Source organism: Acipenser ruthenus, chromosome 32 (genome assembly GCF_902713425.1).
Source record: "Acipenser ruthenus chromosome 32, fAciRut3.2 maternal haplotype, whole genome shotgun sequence".
Taxonomy (NCBI): Eukaryota; Metazoa; Chordata; class Actinopteri; order Acipenseriformes; family Acipenseridae; genus Acipenser; species Acipenser ruthenus.
In genome coordinates this window covers 5,779,957-5,799,437 of record NC_081220.1, presented here as the reverse complement: position 1 = coordinate 5,799,437, position 19,481 = coordinate 5,779,957, and the positions used below count along the sequence as shown (strand labels likewise).

At 40.1% G+C, this 19,481-nt stretch overlaps 2 protein-coding genes and 2 non-coding genes across 5 annotated transcripts; 1 reads left to right on the top strand and 3 right to left on the bottom strand.

Annotated features, from left to right (window-relative positions):
- Positions 1-335: 335 nt before the first annotated feature.
- Positions 336-540, bottom strand: LOC117395734 (small nucleolar RNA U3). Its single transcript, XR_004543659.3, has one exon. It is a non-coding gene; the product is annotated as a small nucleolar RNA U3 (small nucleolar RNA).
- A 7,619-nt stretch (positions 541-8,159) lies between these two features.
- LOC131703255 (zona pellucida sperm-binding protein 2-like) lies at positions 8,160-10,783 on the bottom strand. The gene is made up of 9 exons (XM_059006353.1): positions 10,671-10,783; positions 10,377-10,546; positions 9,629-9,681; positions 9,427-9,554; positions 9,157-9,346; positions 8,927-9,068; positions 8,586-8,679; positions 8,387-8,491; positions 8,160-8,294 (listed from the first exon to the last, which is right to left on the bottom strand). The coding sequence occupies exons 1-9, from the start codon at positions 10,723-10,725 to the stop codon at positions 8,185-8,187; spliced, it is 1,047 nt and encodes a 348-aa protein (XP_058862336.1). The 5' UTR covers positions 10,726-10,783; the 3' UTR covers positions 8,160-8,184.
- An 8-nt stretch (positions 10,784-10,791) lies between these two features.
- Positions 10,792-14,705, bottom strand: LOC131703253 (uncharacterized). 2 transcript variants are annotated; one of them, XM_059006347.1, is made up of 13 exons: positions 14,580-14,705; positions 14,437-14,498; positions 14,259-14,348; positions 13,675-13,802; positions 13,454-13,597; positions 13,260-13,340; positions 12,420-12,590; positions 12,217-12,313; positions 11,901-12,121; positions 11,675-11,825; positions 11,372-11,580; positions 11,140-11,257; positions 10,792-11,063 (listed from the first exon to the last, which is right to left on the bottom strand). In XM_059006347.1, the coding sequence occupies exons 1-13, from the start codon at positions 14,603-14,605 to the stop codon at positions 10,807-10,809; spliced, it is 1,755 nt and encodes a 584-aa protein (XP_058862330.1). In that variant the 5' UTR covers positions 14,606-14,705; the 3' UTR covers positions 10,792-10,806. The 2 variants fall into 2 exon arrangements, with proteins under 2 accessions (XP_058862330.1, XP_058862331.1); XM_059006348.1 differs by having other exon boundaries at positions 10,920-11,257; positions 14,580-14,703.
- Positions 14,706-17,742: 3,037 nt separating this feature from the next.
- Positions 17,743-17,815, top strand: trnaf-gaa (transfer RNA phenylalanine (anticodon GAA)). The gene has a single exon. It is a non-coding gene; the product is annotated as a tRNA-Phe (tRNA).
- The last annotated feature ends 1,666 nt before the right edge of the window (positions 17,816-19,481 follow it).

Here is a 19,481-nt window from a genome sequence, read left to right as displayed (position 1 = left end):
GTGCTTTTTCTTTCTCCACTAGATGGCACTCTTCTCTCATTTGTAACGTCTTTATCTTTGGTTCATTAATAAAGAAACAGATGCCACTCCTCCTTGTAAGTGGGGATAAGCACAGGTTATTTTCAAATGTAATGTCTTTATTTAAGCTCATCTAGTCCTGCGTAGTGCAAATCACATTACTATATTTTTTATATCAGTCAAGGCCTATTTAAAGTGATCTTAAATTGTTTTAACATTAGCATTGATCAATTTGAAATTTGCTTATTTATTTAAACAACTGAACAATTGTAGGCTTGATGGTTTCTGATTTTCTGCGTTTCTACCAGTATGAGATACGCACTCAAAATGTGTCCCCTTCCTTCAACAACCCCCGATTGAAGATTGAAGTGTCATCACTAGCAGCGAGCAGGTGCCCAAAAACAACACTCATTGTCAGCTTGGTGCTGAGAAGAAAACACTCCCATTCCTCCTGGTGGATACCGAGACCAATCCCTTCAAAACATGTTTCACTCTAGAAATGATCCTTGCAAATATAGTCTTCTCTTTTATTGGCAGACCGTCGCCCCCAGCTGGCAAGCTCTACTTCATATGATACAATGACTGGGCAACAACGAGGTGTTCCATTAACAATACAAACTAACTTGAGACAGCCAAGTCTAAAGCATACCTTAAGTTTGTCATGAGATACAAAAGCAAGTTTTGGCATTTTTGCATTGCCAATAAAAAAAAAAAAATCTATAGGACAATCTGAATTCATATCAATCTGTGATGTAGCCTATGAGAATCAGTGGCCCCATTCAAGGGGAATTAGCTCAAATGATAGAGCGCTCGCTTAGCGAGAAGTAGCGGGATCGATGCCCACATTCTCCAAATAGTTTTAATGTATCTGCGTATTTAGTCCCAACACATTATGGAGATAAATACAAAGTGTAACAATTCTTTGTAACAGAGACGCCCGCCCTACATGTGTATTTTAAAGCACAGTCTCCTAATTTGTAATATTCCCCCGACTGAAAACTGCAGTGCGCCCTCCATCGTATGCCTTCCGAGAAGCACAAAGGGAGATTTTTTTTAGCAATTGAAGTGTTTGTGTTAATTGATAATAAATATAAATGGTTTGAAGTTTGCTTTCATTTTTAACGTGTCTGTAATTAAATATGTTTTTGTGGTTCCCTTTTACCAATCATTGTACTGTATACTAACTATTGTTCTATGTCCATGATTTTGCTACATAGCTTCCTATATGGTCTAGTGGTTAGGATTCCTGGTTAACACCCAGGCGGCCCGGTATCGACTCCCGGTAAGGGAACGTCTTTGTTATTGTCATTTTGTTACAGAACTAAAGTGTGTAATGTGTTTTCATTATGATAATAAATCTACAGTTACTTGAAATATATATATATATATATATATATATATATATATATATATATATATATATATATATATATATATATATATATATATATATATACAGAATGATGCAAATGTATTTGACTCTATTCACATACACTCACATTTTAAATCCTCTTGTTTCTAAGCGACAATGAATCTGGAATAACATTCTTAGGGTTCGTGTCATACGACTTTGTCTCATCAAAGCTGTTTCTGGTGACGTCCAGTGGATTATATTTGGAATCTTTGGTTCTGTCGTTAAGTATTTTCTCAAATAAGATGACAAATTAATAGCTCAGTTGGTTACAGTGAAAGTCAGCCCGGCTAGCTCAGTCGGTAAAGCATGAGACTCTTAATCTCAGGGTCGTGGGTTCGAGCTCCATGCTGTGCATCCTTTTTAAATACAAATTGAAGATGTTTCTTCGAGGCAACGGAGCAATGTCTGATTCTGTTCACATTGTATACAGTATTGCAACAAAATTACTTATTGGTCATTGTCAAATAGCAATTGCTATTGTAAAATGCATGCATCGTTTATAGCTATAACGATACTGAAATAAATAATCTTACTTTTTTGGGTTGGCTTCAATCCGTTTCTTTTTTTACAATTGTCATTACATCTTTCATGGAGCAACAGTTGGTATGTGCGTAATAAACCCAATCGGGCCTTGATACAATAGACAACCCTAGTCTGTGCTGAAATAAATAATGCAGATTTTTACTGTAATGGCCGAGTTGTCTAAGGCGTCAGACTCAAGAACTCTGTGTTTCCAAAGAATTGTGTGTTCTGATATCCAAATGGAGATGTGGGTTTAAATCCCACTTCTGACAGTTTGATTTTTACTTATTTTTAAAATGAATAAATGTGTTTACTTTACTATAAAAGATTGTTTCAAGGAAATCAACAGCTGATACCAAACTCTTGTCAGCACTCAATACCATTTTAGAAGTTGATTTGCTATTTGTTTGGTTTCCACACTGTTTAGCTGTTCTTTTCCCACCCAGCTGTTATATTAATCAGGAAGGCTATTTCCGTGGCCAGCACGAAGCGCCAGCAAACAGAAGAGCCTCAACAAAAGAGCCGGGAGTCTAGCTGTGGGAGTCCAGCGAGGGGAGGCCTGCCTCGAGACGCTGTTCGAATAGATCCTAACCTAACAGCGCTCTGGATGATGCCATCTACTAGTCAGGTCTGTACCCTCCACCGCACCGCTCCCACTGTGCCTATTTGTCTTACCTGTCCTGCTATGACTGTCTCTCAATTCCCTGTTCTGTCCTCTCGTCCTCGTCCTCTGCCCTCTCTCCACTGCTGCTCCTCCAACCCCTCTAACCTCATCCCGCTGCCTCTCCCCCCTCCCGCACACTCTCTGGTGCACTCTGGAACTGTCACTCTTCTGCTAACAAAGCTGATTTCATCTCTGCCTTTGCCTCCCACCTCTCTCTCGATTTCCTTGCTCTCACTGAAACCTGGCTGTCCCCTGATAACACTGTAACTCCTGCTGCCCTGTCCTCTCTCTACGTCCTGTCCCATACCCCGCGTCTCCCTGGACAGGGAGGTGGGACTGGTATTCTCCTCTCACCCTCCTTACTCTTTTCGGTCCACTCCAACCTCTCCTCACTTGCCTTCAAACAACCCCCTATCACTCCCCTCCTTAAAAAACACCCTCGACCCCACCTCCCTCCAGAGCTACCATCCTGTCTCCCTCCTACCCTTCCTCTCCAAAACCCTCGAGCGGGCTGTACACCGCCAGCTCTCTGCTTTCCTGTCCAGCCACTCTCTGCTCAACCCTCTCCAATCTGGCTTCCGCTCTGCTCACTCCACTGAAACCGCCCTCCTGTCTGTCACCAACTCACTAAACTCTGCCTTAGCTGCCTCTCTGTCTTCTGTCCTAATTCTCCTCGACCTCTCTGCTGCCTTTGACACTGTCGATCACTCAATTCTACTATCCTCTCTCGCTGACCTGGGAATCTCTGGCACTGTTCTGGCCTGGTTCTCCCCTAACTCTCCAACTGCACTTACCAAGTAATAAAAGGTTTGAACACAAAACAGGACAAGGCACTTCACGCCAAAATAAAGAGACAAACAAAACGGACTATACAGTGCACGGACAGACACACAAACAAACACGGTGAGTTTTAAATAAACAAGTATTGTGCTGGTCCTACCAGCACGTAATAGCAATTGATATTTTAAAGTTATTCTCCTTCTCTCTCTCACCCGTTCTCCACTCTCGAACACCCAACCCTGAGTGAATGGTACGTGTCTCTATATATACTGTTGTGCTGGGATTGAATTACTAATTAATTTTTCACTTGAATCCCAGCACGTGAATTAATTCTGTGCAACCCCGTGCTCACATATTACATTTAACCAGCATGTGAAGTGATTTGTGCCCTCCTCGTGCCTAAATACAAATCTACCTTTTAAAATCACACGTGAAACACAGACCCGTTTATATCTCGTGTACCAATGACTATACACCAACATTAACACACGCATGCAACATACAACATATAACACACAAATGCACACAGGGGCAGGGCACATTGCCACAGACACTCACTTGCCGATTCTTCCTGAGCAACATATGAAGAATCCGACCCTTCCTCACCAACTACGCCACCCAGCTCCTGGTCCAGGCCCTGGTACTCTCCCGTCTAGACTACTGCAACTCCCTCCTGGCTGGCCTCCCTGCGTCCGCCACCTGTCCGCTCCAGCTCATCCAAAACTCTGCTGCTCACCTGGTGTTCTCTCTGCCTCGCTTCTCCTACGCAACCCCACTGCTCCGCTCACTCCAGTGGCTCCCAATCACCGCTCGCATCCAGTTCAAGACTCTTGTACTAGCCTACAGATGCCTTGACCAGACTGCACCCAGCTACCTCCAGACCCTCATCTCTCCCTACACCTCCACTCGACCTCTCCGCTCCTCCTGCACTAGATGACTGGCTCTACCTCCTCTACACTCCCCTGCCTCCATAACTCGCTCCTTCTCCACCCTCGCCCTGCAGTGGTGGAATGACCTTCCTACAGATGTCAGGACTGCCCAGTCCCTGACCACCTTCCGGTGCCTCCTCAAGACTCACCTCTTCAGACAGCACCTGTAGAACTCCTCTGTTTTTCCCTCTGGACACTTATCACTCTTCCTTAAATGTGCTTTACTTGCTCTTATCTGCCCCCTATTTTACTACATCTAATCCTGTACTTGAGAGTACTCTAATCTGTCAAGTGTTATTTAAACTATAGTATTTTGTATTTAATTATATCCTGATGTAACTATCACTGACACTGTTATCTGCTTCGTTATTGAATTGTATTTTGTCATACTTGTACTTGCTTGAACCAAAGTCATTGTATTTATCTTGCTCTTAATTGTATTAATACTGTACTGTGATTCTTGAAATGTATTTTGGTTTACGACTATAAGTCGCCCTGGATGCAGCAGCAAAGGTCATTCAAAATGATCTAGACAGCATTCAGAACTGGACAGACACATGGCAAATGACATTTAATAGAGAAAAGTGTAAGGTACTGCACACAGGCAATACATTTCTCCCCCCTTCCTTTCTATATTGGTTAATTGTAGGCTCTAGTATTTTTTTTAAACATCACTGAGACCCTTGTCCCTGTGCAACCACAATGTAGAAACATATAGAGAATGTATGTGAATGGACAATAAACATCACTGCTGTTTCTCTTAAAGCGTGTTTATTTATTTATAATACTGGAGCCTGTCTTAATACTGTATTACATTCTGAATATGAATATAGCTGAATTATTAATTGTAGATAATACTTAGAATACCAGATACATATTTAGCATTAAAAAGAGCAGTGTGCTATACTGTAATGATGCTCCAGTCAGTCTGCCCGGACTGCACCAGAACCATCTTGAAAACACGAAGCCTCCAATAAGCTAATTTGTAAAAGTTAGTAAAGAGTTGCGCTAATAATGAAGATAAATTTGAACTCCTAGCTGGAGCAACGAGAGAGGGCGAGAGGGCGGGGCAGAGAAGGAGGGGGAGACGCTGCTAGGCAACCGGCTCGTGAACATTCCACTCAGCTGAGCAGAGACCGTTAGGATTTAAAAATGCGAACGTTCCGAGCGGCGTTAGGCGCTTCGTTAAATTAACACACAGTTGCTGGCATTTTAATTTTGAAGATAACCATATTTTAAATACTCAAATAGCACAGTATTAAAAAAAATATACTTTACTTCAGTTCCAGACCGTTTTCCAACAAATTAAAAGAAGTGCATATTTATAATATGCATATTTGTTATGATATTAAGACTAAACAAATGTTCTACAGTTTGGTGTATAATTTATTTATTTATTTAATGTTGTAGTATTTCTTTTTTAATATTGTCTTGTTTTCACAAAATAACACCCATACATTATCAGTTCATCTGCTAGAGTAATCAAATCACAAATATTACTCTTCAGTAATTCATACACAGACATGCTGTGGTAACTTCAAGAAGTTAAAATGTAAGGCTGGATTCAAGTTTAACCAGATAAATAAGTAAATACATTAATAACGACATGAAACAAAAATATGTTTTGGTAGCTCATACGTAGGCCTATTTAAATTACAAAATGCGACCTGTTTTAGAAATTGATTGATATACTACCTGCCATTTAAATCTAAATTATATTTAAAACTGTTTGAGGGGCAGACTAGTATAGATGATTTCTAAAATCCATTAATATGTACACCACATTAGCACTCAGAGAAACATAGAAATTGATAATTTGTAAATAATTAGCTGTGGGATTATAATCAGAATTATGGATCATGGATTTTTGATTAAAATACACCCACATGTATTTCTGTTTCATGTCGTAATTTATTTATTAATTTCATTTTAACCTCTTGCTGGTGCCACGGCTTGTCTCTGTATCAATTCACTGATATTTGAGGTTTTGTTTAGTACACACTAGCAGGTGATCTGATAATCTTATTGATGTTATTTTGTGAAAACAATAACACGTTAATACTGTGCTACAAAAAATGACTCGCCGTGTTCTAACGTGTGCGGGTGATGTCATGGGTTGTCATGGCAGCGTCGATCATCACGGGAGGGGTTATCAGTGGTTGTCGGAGAAACGCTGGAGTTCCGCTGGCTTCCGAGGTATCCAACCCGAATATCTAAATCAATACATTGACAACAAAGGAATGTGACATATAAACCTAATGACTACATTAATGAAGCAGTAATACACGACAGGGTGTGTGTGTTATCATGAGGTAATATCACCATGCCTTGGGTGCGTTGGGAGACACTAGACGAAGTCGAGTTCTTGAACCGCCCAGGAAGTGGTGATATATCTCATGATAACACACAGACCCTGGAGTGTATTATTGCTATTATTAAATGGGTCTAGGAGTGTGGTGTTGTTGACAAATGAAGACTTTAAACCTTATTTTAATAATTCACTGAGAGAAGTAGTTCTACAGTAACTAAAAATGGTTAGATTAACAATTAAATATTTGATTTTAAACTGTTTTGTATAATATTTTCTTTTTCGGGGCTTTGCTAATAGTTTCTTGTTTAGGCTTTGTAGATATTGAAGTGGATCATTGTTTCAACGTGTATGTCTGGGTTTTGTCCAGTAGATGGCGCTGCTGCTGCTGCTGTGATGTTTTGTTTAGCAGAATGCAGTTCACGTACCGTGTTACAAACGGTACGGCGCTGCACAGAGCGGTACAAACTGTGCAATTAAAATCTCCGGTAGTACTACAGACGGGCCGCCGATAATCATCTCTGATTAACCCAACATGAATATAAATACAAACCCAGTCTGTTTCAAAGAGCACTCAGAGTGATGGCGCCGGAGAGTCTGATAGCAGGTTTAATAATATGAATGTGGCTGCTCGAGTTTTGCATCAAACTCAGTGTCCTCTATATAGTATAAACACATTACACAAGGGGTTGCCAGCGGGTGTAGTGAATTCAGTTCCAATATCTCAGCTCTCTCATAGATATGTTAAAGCTCAAAGAATGGAACTTCTGGTTCAGACTGGTGCGCGGATCAAAAGATTCCCCGCATCGGGTGTACCGGTTTGTTACGGAACGTGTTTCGTAAAATGAGTTTATCCAGTAACAGACAATATAAACCACAGTCAAAACAAACATGAAGAGAACATGTTGCCAAGTAGTGGTTTGTTTAACCAGTAACTCAAATTACTTAAAAAAAACAAACAAAAAAAAACACAACCTCATTTCTATAGTGTTAAAACTGAAGAAGTTAAACTAATACCTTACTTGGAGCTCTCACCAGGGACCACTTTCAGTAAAAGACGTATTAATCTCAGTGAACAAAATGAATACAAACTTGTATTCATAACAAAAAAAAAAAAAACCAAGCAATCAGACCATATAAATCTACACACTTTTTGTGATGCTAGAACAAGGTTTATATATATATATATATATATATACATATATAAAGGAGTGTTGATAATTTCACCCTAAACTTGCATACTGAAAGCAGCATGTCAAAGCAAAAAGGAACATAAAAAGAGGGTTACAACTCAATGGAGAAGGAAAGTCTTTGCCCCCAGGTTCACTCAGTGAATTAATGAAGGGTCCTTGAATAACACACCATATTGAGAATGGCCTGATCAGGAAACAAGCAAAGCATTCAATGCAGTAAGAGGAGAGAATCCCATTAACATGGCCATTCCGACACTCACCAATATATAATCTATGTAGAATTAGTCAAGCACCCACCAAAAAAATAAAAACAACACACAATCCAAAAAAGTCTTTAAAAGCAAGATTTTTATTTATCAATACACACGTTTGGGCATTTTCCAAAAATATACAACTCCAGCTACAAAGACAACCACTGGACACACACCCATTGCAGCTCCCAGAAGGGACCACACATTGAATTGGCCTGCAAGAGAAGAAAGAAATAGTTAGTGGAATATAAAGAGATAGTTATATATTTCACTTGAACTGCAATTGTGTTCACATCATGCATATTACCGCTTCTAGGCATAAAGTGAAGGGATCCATCTCTCTTCAGCTCAATTGGGCCAGAAGACACCAATGCCTTTACTGCACCACCATCCATCCCTTCAGCACTGCGACCTACAGGAGGAATTAGGAGTCCATCAAAACAAATGGACAAAAATGCATGCAAAATGTCGTCCCCCCCCCCCCCCCTCTCAAGCAGAGCTCTTACCAAGCCTCTGTTTCCCTGGAATGCACCGTCTGCTACAGAGGCTGTCTGATGGCCGGTTTGAATCACATATCACAACACTGCAGTGGAAGTAAATCTGAAAGACAGCACACCTTGTCAAGTAAAACAAGCATCAATAGATCAGGCAGGACCATCATCCAATGAGGATTACTGAATTGAAAAACAAATATATTGCATCATAGTAAGTGTTTCTTGCAAATGTGCAGTTATAGGTTTTCATTCCAACTCACTAAAGATGTGAGCACAGTGACCATTTGCTGCTTGCAAAGCAATCCAAACCAAGCATTGTGGTATAAGATCCCCATATCAACACTCCACTTTACCTGTCCTTTCAGTGCATCCCGGCCGCTTGTGAAGGAAAACATTTTCACTTCAAACCTCTTCAGATGGGAAGGGAACAGCACTCTTGCATTGCTGGAGACTGGGTGAAAGATGGTCAAGTACTCATCTGCAGAGTTCTCACAGCTAGAAAGAGAAAGTAGGTCAGGAGCACATCAGCCACAACTCCAATTCATAGGTTTTGTAGCAGCAATATCATATTCCAGCATCTTACCTGTCCACAACAACATCCCACTTTGGAGAGCTATTCCTGTCAGCAGAATAGGTTGCCCAGCAGTTCTCCAAAAACAATTCAACCTGTGAATCCCTGCTGTACAGGAGCTCTACCTCAAAATACAAGGGTGTTCGCAAGTACTTCACAACAGGGTAATCCTGAGCTCCATAGAAGTCGTTGTAGGTTGAATCTGCAGAGATGCAAGGGAGAATTTTATAGGTGGAAACACGCTACTAGAGCATCTATATTATTTCAATTGCCAAGTCCTACCCAATGCAAGCTGCATGATGACCGCAAGGTCACCCAAGCCAGGCTGGACTACAGGTGCAGGATTATTCTGGTACAAGAACTGTACTACCTTGCTGTCATTGACCAGATAGTGACAGGCAACTCTCAACCTGGAAAGAAGAGATGGGGTTAGCAGAGTTTCAGCATCAACCACAAGGATACTCACTTTGATTGCAATCCTTACCGGTAAGATGTGAACAGCACTTCATTCTCATAAGTCAGGAGGTTGTTGTCAAACTGAAAGAGAAATCAAAGACCCAGGTTGCAATGAACTTGTAGATTTAGTATGGAGCTGCATACCAAGTTGCAGACTAGCTAATATGGTACTCTGGATCATCCCCAGCTGTGTACTAACCTAGTACCAATTTCACAATTTAAAAATAAAAAGCGTTGGTTATGAATATTGCAATTTCATAATTGAACACTTTTTCGGGACCTCATGATTGTTACAGTTAGTATGATACCTCAAGCCTGTCTACAGAAACTGCTAGACTAATATGGTATTGTTTTAGTAAACTCTAGGAGGGCAACAGCAGTTATTTTGGATTTGTTGCAAATACACATTTGAATACACAGCTGGTGACTCTTGAGCTGCAGTTGGTATCAACTCATGTATTAGTTTAGTCCCGGCCTCACCACGGGATCATCCCCAGTAAGTACGCTCTTTCCAGTTCACCGCTATTGACCCAAAGGTCTCTAGGCAGCACATGCAATGCCATAACCAAGAGTCATGTGTCACAACGCCTTTGTCAACTGGACAAGCAGTTCAATACAAAGGTGGCATCCTTCAGATGTCCACAATTCATGCAAGTAATTCAGCGGATAGAAACACAGGTCACCATGGCTCCCCAGACTGATCCAGGGGTGTTGGGGCCACCTTGTCAATATGTTGAACCTCCTCATAATATGGTTTTAAATGTGTCAATACTAACCCTTCTAGTTGTGCCACAGGAGTTGACATTGAAGTAGAAAACCGCATTGATAGCATCAGACTGAAGAGGCCGGCAACTTGGATCCCTCAGAGTTAGTTGACTTGGAGACAAGCTGGGGACAGATTCCACTTTCACAGCAAGAGCTGCCATAGTTCCATTGGTGAAGCAATCTGAAACACAGCATTTGGAACCAGGTTAAGGAAACAGATTATAGCTTCAATACCACTTCATGCAGCCTTTTTCCAATCTCAAAAGCAGCTATTCTAAAGAATGCTTTGTTCGCAGGAGAGTTACCAATCATCTTTGTAGGGAAACTGCAGGACAGGGAGAAGTCAGCCACCACAACCATGGTCCCAATATCCTTCAAGGTCAAGTCAAGCCTGCTTCTGATGCCTGAAGAACTGATCACCTACAGAGACAATACATCAGGTCAGTAATGTGTTGAACCCAAAACAGCTAACACACATTTTAAAGTTCCATCACTTACTTCATATGTGGCATCAACTGAATTGTATGGGACAGTCATCCAGAAATTGGTAGAGTTGGCATTATACTTGTACAGGGCAAGCAGACTTCCACCAAGTTCTCTTGAGCCCACAAAAGGAATCCAGTTGCGACCCATGTTGCCATATGTTACCATGGTATAGAATGCAGCACCATCACAGTAGCCAGTTACTGTAGGTGGAACTGCAAGAGGAATTGTCACGGCAATGGACTGGATTGGTTAGAAAAAGGTAGTTGTAGACCACAGTCAGGCACTTACTGATGTCTTTGAGAATGGCTTCGACTACAGCAGGATGAGTAAAGGGTGTATTCTCTGGCACTATTTTCAGCAAGTAGGTCAGGGGCAGAATGTAGGTTCTGGTGTCTGGAGGAGTTACCTGAAAGAGAAAGGGTTTGTAGTATTAAACCCAAAGTCAAACAGCAAGCAAAACGTCCACAGGAAGCAAGTGTTTTCAAAGGGCAATAGGATGGTTTAACAGGTGGGATGTTACCTTTTGCTTCACATTGGGGTCCTCAAATGGCACCTGGAGAGTGTAGGTCTTGGATCCATTGGGAAAGACATGCTCCTGGACATTATAACCTTTTAGGTTGGCTTCTGGCACAGTTAACGTCTCTGGTCCAACTATAATTTTGACCAGCTCCACATCAGGCAGGAATGTCCCCAGGGTCACATTGAACACTCTGGCTTTAGGAACAGTGTCTGAAATTAAAACATGCAGTTAAAATGAAGGATATGAAGTGGAGCACTGCAACAAATCCCTTTGATTTACTGCATGTGGACCGGTTCTACATACGGTTTGTGACAACTGGTGGCCGAGGCATGAAAGGAGTGGTTATTGGATGAAGTACTGTGTACTTGGTCTTCTCAGGCCCATCTTGCCAGGTATGCTCCAGCATTGGTTCAATAGAGTAAGAGATCACATAGGTGTTGTCCAATACATGGCTCTGAAAGCACAGAAGCATCTTAGGAAGAAAGCTTTAAAATGAGAAGGATTTAGAAGATGTTGAACTTCTACATACCTTGTAATATCCACCAACAGCTCCCACAGGAATTTTTACAGCGATTAGCTGGGGACTGACATCCAGTTTATAATCTCTACTATGAATCGTTGCAGGGTCAAGCTTGCGGCCATCAACTCCCATTTGGACATCAAGGGTAGTAATTTGTGGTGTCGGAACAAGAGGAGGCAGAACACGGGGAACATTCCATGTAATCATCTGTTCTGTGAAGGCTGTTCCATCTGACAGAAAAGAACACCATAGACTTGGTATAGAAAATTCATACTTAAACCTAGAATAGTTCTTGAGCACCGTTGCCCTCCATAAACTTACTCACCAGTAGGACATGTAACTGCAGTGTCCACCATCATGACCATCCATCTTTGCTTATAAAAGGTGGTTGATCTTAGCACAGCCATTGGTACAGTTTGGATCTGTTGGAGGGGAGGGGGAACTTTTACTAAAACAAAAGCAAGATTAAATCTACCTTCATAGTCTGGATATACTGTACTAGACAACAATGAAGCCTAGACTACTTACCACCTGAGGCTGGCTTTCTGTGGAGTTGTATGCAGCTCTAACCAGAATTCGAGTTGGTGTAGTGTTTATGCCATAGCCATTTGTCATGGCCTGAGCAACAGTCATAGTTGTCTTTCTATTTGCTGAGAGATGGAACACAATTTTCCAGATGCTGTTGTCAGCAGCAGTTGCCTAGCAAAGAAAAAAACCTCATTAGAATAAGGAGTTTGAACACAAAGCATCCCCAGTCTAAAGGATTTGTCACAAATGGCTTGTTTAATAAACAGGAACTAAAACTGAAAGGTGAAAGTTTAACAATGTATCACTCAAACTGTTCTATGTTCACCGGGCATCTCTAATAGAACAAAGTAAATCCTCAAATACAACTGCGTACAAAAGCCTATGTGAAAACATGTTGTCTGGATCCGATACAGGCAGAGTTTACAGCCATTCATTTGTACTGCACCTTAATACATCAGTGTACCAAACTTTAGGACAATACCTGAAATTGCACCTATGCAGCAGTCCTCAAAAAGGTAAATCAGGACACATTTAGCATGAAGGGTTTATAACCCTGCACATATGAAGCCACTACCTCAGTGGTTGAAATACAAGGCTTACACCAACAAGAAAGGGTTAATTTCTCCAATCAATTTCTATCAAAGCAATCACAGAATACATGTATGCAAAGCCAATGCCTTAAATGTCACACAATTCCAATATGGCCACCCTCTTGGGAGACAGGTTAAAGTTAAGGGGGCCGTTAGATTTTGCTTCCTCTAGACGAGACAGTAGAGTAAACTTCAATAGGCAAGACCAAGGGGACATGAATGAAGAAAATGCAAAGTCACATGATTCTACCTCTGGGTACGCAAGGGACCAATCAGGATCATCTTGAACAAAGTTTGGCTCAATGAGTGGCACCCCTCTTCTCACAGAAACCTAAAGAGAATTCACATTAGTCATGAGTGAAGTACTTCTGCAGTGACAATTAAATACCCACACAACCCAACAAGTTATACTGAACAGCATTATCACATCCCGACAGCCCTTACCTCCATGTAGTTTCTTTCACACAGAATCTCCCTCTCCGCCCATGGAGAATAGTGGCATGTCATGCTCTGAACATAGGAGGAAGCTGAAGTCATAGCACTGTTTGAGAAGACACTGATTTGTACTGTCAGCTTGTACGTCTCATTCTGGAAACAAAGGCTAAAGTTAGTCCCAGCATGTCACCATTAGAAACAGGTTTACAAGAAATAAAATGATGACTCACTGTGTTCTGAACAAAGCAGCTCAGCACAGAAGCAAGGAACTTGGCATTTCCCAAGAAGTCAACGGTTAAGCTATATCCACACTGTGCAGCCAGTCTTGGAGAGAGGGATACAAGCACCCCCTTATTGTCTATGGGAAAAAATTCAGTTGGCCTTAAACTGTACACGTGATCAAGCAAGGTAGAGATATAACAAAGTGAACACCCCGACCGCCCCGTTCCATCTACTTATTGAAATTGTCATAACTATTCCATCTACTAAATGCAATTTTATAAAAACGATTCATACAAGTAGAATTATACGCCCATTTGGAACAGTGGGTTTAGTGTAAATGATGTCTATTTCTGCACACTTGCAGTCAACAAATCTGACTAAGGCTGTAGCAGCACAGGTCTACTTAGTGAGATCAGCAACATGCTTCTAAAACTAAGGCAAGAGCCTTTCATACCCTGCATCCTAAAAAAAACAAAGCCTGGTTGCTGTCATACAGCGCAGGAGTGCTCTGTATTTAATTCAGGTTATTACATTACGAGTCAACAGGCTTTGTACATCAAAAGCTTTCCATTCAAGAAAAATGATCACTCACCAATCACATTGATGCGAAAATACTTTCCAACAAAAGACTTCTCCAACATCATCATCATAACACTCCCTTGACATTCTGTCCTCACCGAGCCTGTAGAAGACAACGATACTTGAAAACACACAACCGGCAAATAAACAGGAAGCTGAAAGCTGTTGTGCTGAAGCGACCGTTATCGTACCTAGAGGGGCACAAACTTGCGTCCAAACTTCTGTGACTAACACTGCTAATAGCAATGTTATTCTGCATTGGAAAAAAAAAACGCAAGTGAGAAACACACAATAAAATGAACGTTTCTAAAGTAGAGAAAAGATCAACAATTACCCAAATCTAAGACAACACGGCATCATTAAATCCAAGGCAGCCCCGACCGTGAACTTTCACCGTTATAAAGAAACAATAATAAAAACAAACCCGTCAGTAGCTGAGTTTGGGGTTCCTTAGAGTGCAATGGGGTTATAAAGAGGTTCAGGTGCTAATGGGATCTAATTAGCTGCAATTGATGCACGCACCTCTTTCATATTAGTCCTCTAATTTGCAATCAGTACGTTAATTAAAACTGATAATAATAATAATAATAATAATAATAATAATAATAATAATAATAATAATAATAATAATAATAATAATAATAATAATAATAATAATAATAATACTTTTTAAATTATATTACAACCCATTTAGAAGATTGTACTTTGAATTGAAGTTTGGCAGAAGTACGTGCAGATCAAACTGGACTGTCACCTACAAGGACTGTCTGATTAAAGGCTCAGCTATGGAGGCATGTAGTAAACAAACCCCAATGAATAATAAAAAGCAGGCCGCGCAAATGAAGAAACACATTTATATCATGCAGGAATCCAGGCAGATGTGTTGCCTGCGCCAGTGTGAGGGGACGAGAATGACAGCTCGAGTTCTGATGTGAACATCCACAAGTCAATTACACATTTTTACAATTTCACCAGACTGATAGGTAGGCTAAGCAGACATTAATGTAAACAATTTATTTGAGGCCACTTGATTTAAGAAACAGTGCAAAGCATCTCTTTCGCATGTCAGATTTGCCATGACAGGGGCAGTCCCGGGGAATAGAATGACCAAGTGACAAATGGAAAGCACAGCGCTTAACCTGAAATACAACGCGCAGAATTGATTTAGAACAGACTAAACACAAATCGGATGGCGTGCTGGAAATTTGAATTGTAATCAATTTATTTAAGATTTCAAGTTCCCATTTCAATTTTTGAGCTTAATTACATTCATTATTTTATGTATAATTCATTCAATTAGTGTGTTGAGCATTTTCAATTTGGCATTTTATCTTCGAGTGTTGTGCTTTGTCTATTTGACAGCTGTTATTTCAATTCAAATGTTGAACTTTGTCGTTGATGTTTGACGCTCTGGCTTTTGAAGTTCACATTTTTGTTACATTCCACCTCTCATAGGTTTGAACACAAACGGGTTTATTTGTGAAATTGTCACATTGTTTATAGTGTATCCAGCGATCATCTGAACTAACTGGTTCAGTGGTGTGTTCCCGTGAATAGACAGCACATGTCTGAGGGGGGGGGGGTGTTCTGTTCAGCTGTGCATTTCTGTGCGCTCCCCAGCCCGGCCAGCTCTCCCTCACACCCGATCTGCAATCTTGGGAATATCTTGGTAGCTTTGACCAATCATAGCCCGTGTCACTACCAAGGAGCGAGCCAATCAGATTTCGCAGAGCTACCACGAATGAAGTGACGGAATTATCCAATCAGATCTCGTAGAACTCCCAGGAATCCTGCGCGTTCTCAACGGCGGGAGATTATTGAATCGTGAAGACTTTTGGTTTATTTCGAAATACAATCATCTGAAGGGAAGAATTTTATTACAGTATTATTTTAATTGTCACTAGTACTGTACGTATAGTCACCAAAAATTAAAAAAAATGGCAATAATAATATATGTTCGTATTGACATTTTTACAATAGGTGTCAGTTCTGAGTGTTAAAAAAATGTAATATTTACAACAGCTAGAAACTTGTTTGAGGGACTGTTTTATCCAAAGCGCAATTATATTTAATACATTTCTCCGTTATAATGTTACTGTAATACTTGTATCCGGGACAACAGAAATCGTACCATGGTAAAATAAATAGTACCATATAGTACCGTGGTGTAGTGTTGCATTATACTGTAGATACCAGGATACTTCTTAGAAATAAAAAGGACAATCATATTATCATGATGGTACTGCATTATAGTACCAGAATAGTGCATTGTACATTGATAGTATCGGATACATTGTGTTTTTCTATCATTTATTTTTAATTATGTATCCATGAACGTTATAGTACTGTATTTAACTTCAGGTTTTTAAGTCTAATTTAGTTTCATTGAAAAATGATCTTGTTTTGAAAGCAATACTTAAAAAATGTGAACATGGATACTCCATGCTTTTTAAAAAAAATAATCTCTCTTTTTCAACAGTAAGTCCCTTTTGTCATTGTATAGTAGTGTTTATTTGTTTTCACCCAGTGAACCCCTTTTTGATTTCTTGTTGTTTTGTGTAGAAACCTTTTATTTGGCCATTGTGACTATTTTGTGTTTAGGCTATTTGTTTAATTGAAGTCTTTTGTTTAACTGCAACCTTGCTATTTTGTCACAAATGTTCTTTTTTCAGGTTCAGATGGAACCCTTGTTTAGAAGAAAGGCTGATGGCAGACTCAGCCTGACTGATACAAAGTAATCTATAAGCTGGTATCGCCCCAGAAGGTTCAACCATGTAAGTTCGAATTTGAATCAATGCTTATAAAAATAATGATCTTCACATTATAACTACTTTATAGGTCTCCCTTTCAGTGCTAATTTCATTATCTATTACAATGCATTTTTATAACTGATGGTGTGATTTAAACTTGGGTGCTATATAATGAATGTTCTAGTATACACATATCAAATACTGGCATTATAATATTTCGAGGAAAACAGTCAGTTGATATAAATGATATGTGGTCCAGTTACCATACCAGGTACCTATTGCTGTTGTTTTTCAGCTCTGATGACTGGTGCTGAACTGAGCAACCAAGAACTCCAGAAAAATCGTATCTTCTTATACTGGACCATGCAAATACACAGGTACAGTGAACTTGATAAAGGATTGTCAGCATTACCATTAAAACTATAGGAATAAAGCTGCTAAATTTTTAGCGCAATTTTCTATGAAATTCCACACAGGAGATGGTAGCAGTGTTTGATTTTTATAATCTTTCATAAATAATTATAAGGTAGCTGCATTTCTTAATTACAAATACAGAATTAATTAATATTACATTTCGCAATCAAGGATGATGTAATGCGCAAGGATACTTGTCTTTCATAAGAGCTGAAATAAATTATAGCGCTTTGAGATTATATATGTTACTAGCGGATTGTTTAGAAATGTACTTAATTATATTACAACTTTTCTAAAAAAAACAATGTTATCTCGAGAAAGGAGGCTTGTCAAGCCGAAATAGCTCAGCTGGGAGAGCGTTAGACTGAAGATCTAAAGGTTCCTGGTTCGATCCCGGGTTTCGGCAAACAGCCAGAATATTTTTCTGTTTTGTATTATTTTGAACTAAAAAACAGAACACATTTTCTTCTTCAGTGTAATTGGAGGAAATAATAACATATTACAGTGCCATCTTCTAATGGGATTAAGAAATGCAAAAAGCATCGTCCCTGGGTGGGCTTGAACCACCAAACTTTCAGTTAACAGCCGAACGCGCTAACGGATTGCACCACAGAGACCAACCTGTTAAACCACCAAAGCATACGGGAGATGCTGCACAACGTGATCGAGGGAGCAGAAAGCCGAAACAGACCACATCTAAGAAGAAAGCAACACTGGGCAGGAAAGTCTGTAATCACAATTACATGTATTCAAACCAATGCAAGCAAACTTCAAGCCATTTATATTTATTCCCAAATAACACAAACTCTTCCATTGCTAAAAAAAAAATATAAAAAAAAAAACTCCGTTTGTGCTTCTCGGAAGGCATACGATGGAGGGCGCACTGCAGTTTTTCAGCCTGGGGAATATTACAAATTAGGAGACTGTGCTTTAAAATACAGATGTAGGGCGGACGTCTCTGTTACAAAGAATTGACACACTGTATGTATCTCCATAATGCGTTGGGACTAAATACGCAGATACATTAAAACTATTTGGAGAATGCGGGCATCGATCCCGCTACTTCTCGCATGCTAAGTGAGCGCTCTAACATTTGAGCTAATTCCCCCTGAATTATGCCAGCGATTCTCATAGGCTACATCGCAGCTTGATATGATCAATTCAAATTGTTGGCAATGTAGTCTGCGATTTGCAAATTCAAAAAATAAATAAATTAACTAAATAGCAAATATTTCGACAAGAGGCATGTTTTCAATTTCTTCAAAAAGTAGTCTCAGCTCGTTGATTCAGTCGCTTTAAAATCCATCTCTGTGTCCCGATGCAGCAGCGCTGTGTGCTGTGGCTCGAGTTTGTTTGACGAGGCAGGCAATGCAAAAATGCCAAAATTTGCTTTTGTATCACGCGACAAACTTAAGGTATGCTTTAAAATAAAATTGAAATGTCAGAAGTGGGATTTGAACCCACGCCTCCACTTTGAGCCCAGAACACACAATTCTGTGGAAATACAGAGTCTTTGAGTCTGGCGCCTTAGACTACTCGGCTATCCTGCCAAGCTGCACATACTACAGCAGAAAACCACATTATTTATTTCAGCACAGCCTAGGGTTGTCATTATCACGGCCCGATTGGGTTTATTACGCACATACTATTTGTTTATTTAGCAGACGCCTTTATCCAAGGCAACTTACAGAGACTAGGGTGTGTGAACTATGCATCAGCTGCAGAGTCACTTACAACTACGTCTCACCCGAAAGACGGAGCACAAGGAGGTTAAGTGGCTTGCTCAGGGTCACACAATGTGTCAGTGCTTGAGGTGGGATTTGAACCGGGGACCTTCTGGATACAAGACTTTTTTGTTTAACCACCGGACCACACAGCCTCCTAACTGTACATAGTGTAAAAAAAGAAACGGATTGAAGCCAACCCAAAAAAGTAAGATTATGTATTTCAATATTGTTATAGCTATGATGCACGCATTTTACAATAGCAATTGGTATATGACAATGATCAATAAGTAATTTTGTTGCAATACTGTATACAATGTGAACAGAATCAGACATTGATCAGTTGCC

Excerpts from the sequence above, each read along its gene's own strand:
- LOC131703255 (XM_059006353.1), bottom strand. The coding sequence starts at position 10,725 with ATGGTTGTGGTGGCTGACTTCTCCCTGTCCTGCAGTTTCCCTACAAAG. Across the intron at positions 9,555-9,628 it reads GTGCTGTTCACATCTTACCG|GTTGAGAGTTGCCTGTCACT; the intron begins GTAAGGATTGCA and ends TCTTCTTTCCAG. Across the intron at positions 8,295-8,386 it reads TCACTTTATGCCTAGAAGCG|GCCAATTCAATGTGTGGTCC; the intron begins GTAATATGCATG and ends CTTCTCTTGCAG.
- LOC131703253 (XM_059006347.1), bottom strand. The coding sequence starts at position 14,605 with ATGATGCCGTGTTGTCTTAGATTTGG. Across the intron at positions 12,591-13,259 it reads GGTCCCTTGCGTACCCAGAG|GCAACTGCTGCTGACAACAG; the intron begins GTAGAATCATGT and ends TTTCTTTGCTAG. Across the intron at positions 11,826-11,900 it reads CTGTTGGTGGATATTACAAG|AGCCATGTATTGGACAACAC; the intron begins GTATGTAGAAGT and ends CTGTGCTTTCAG.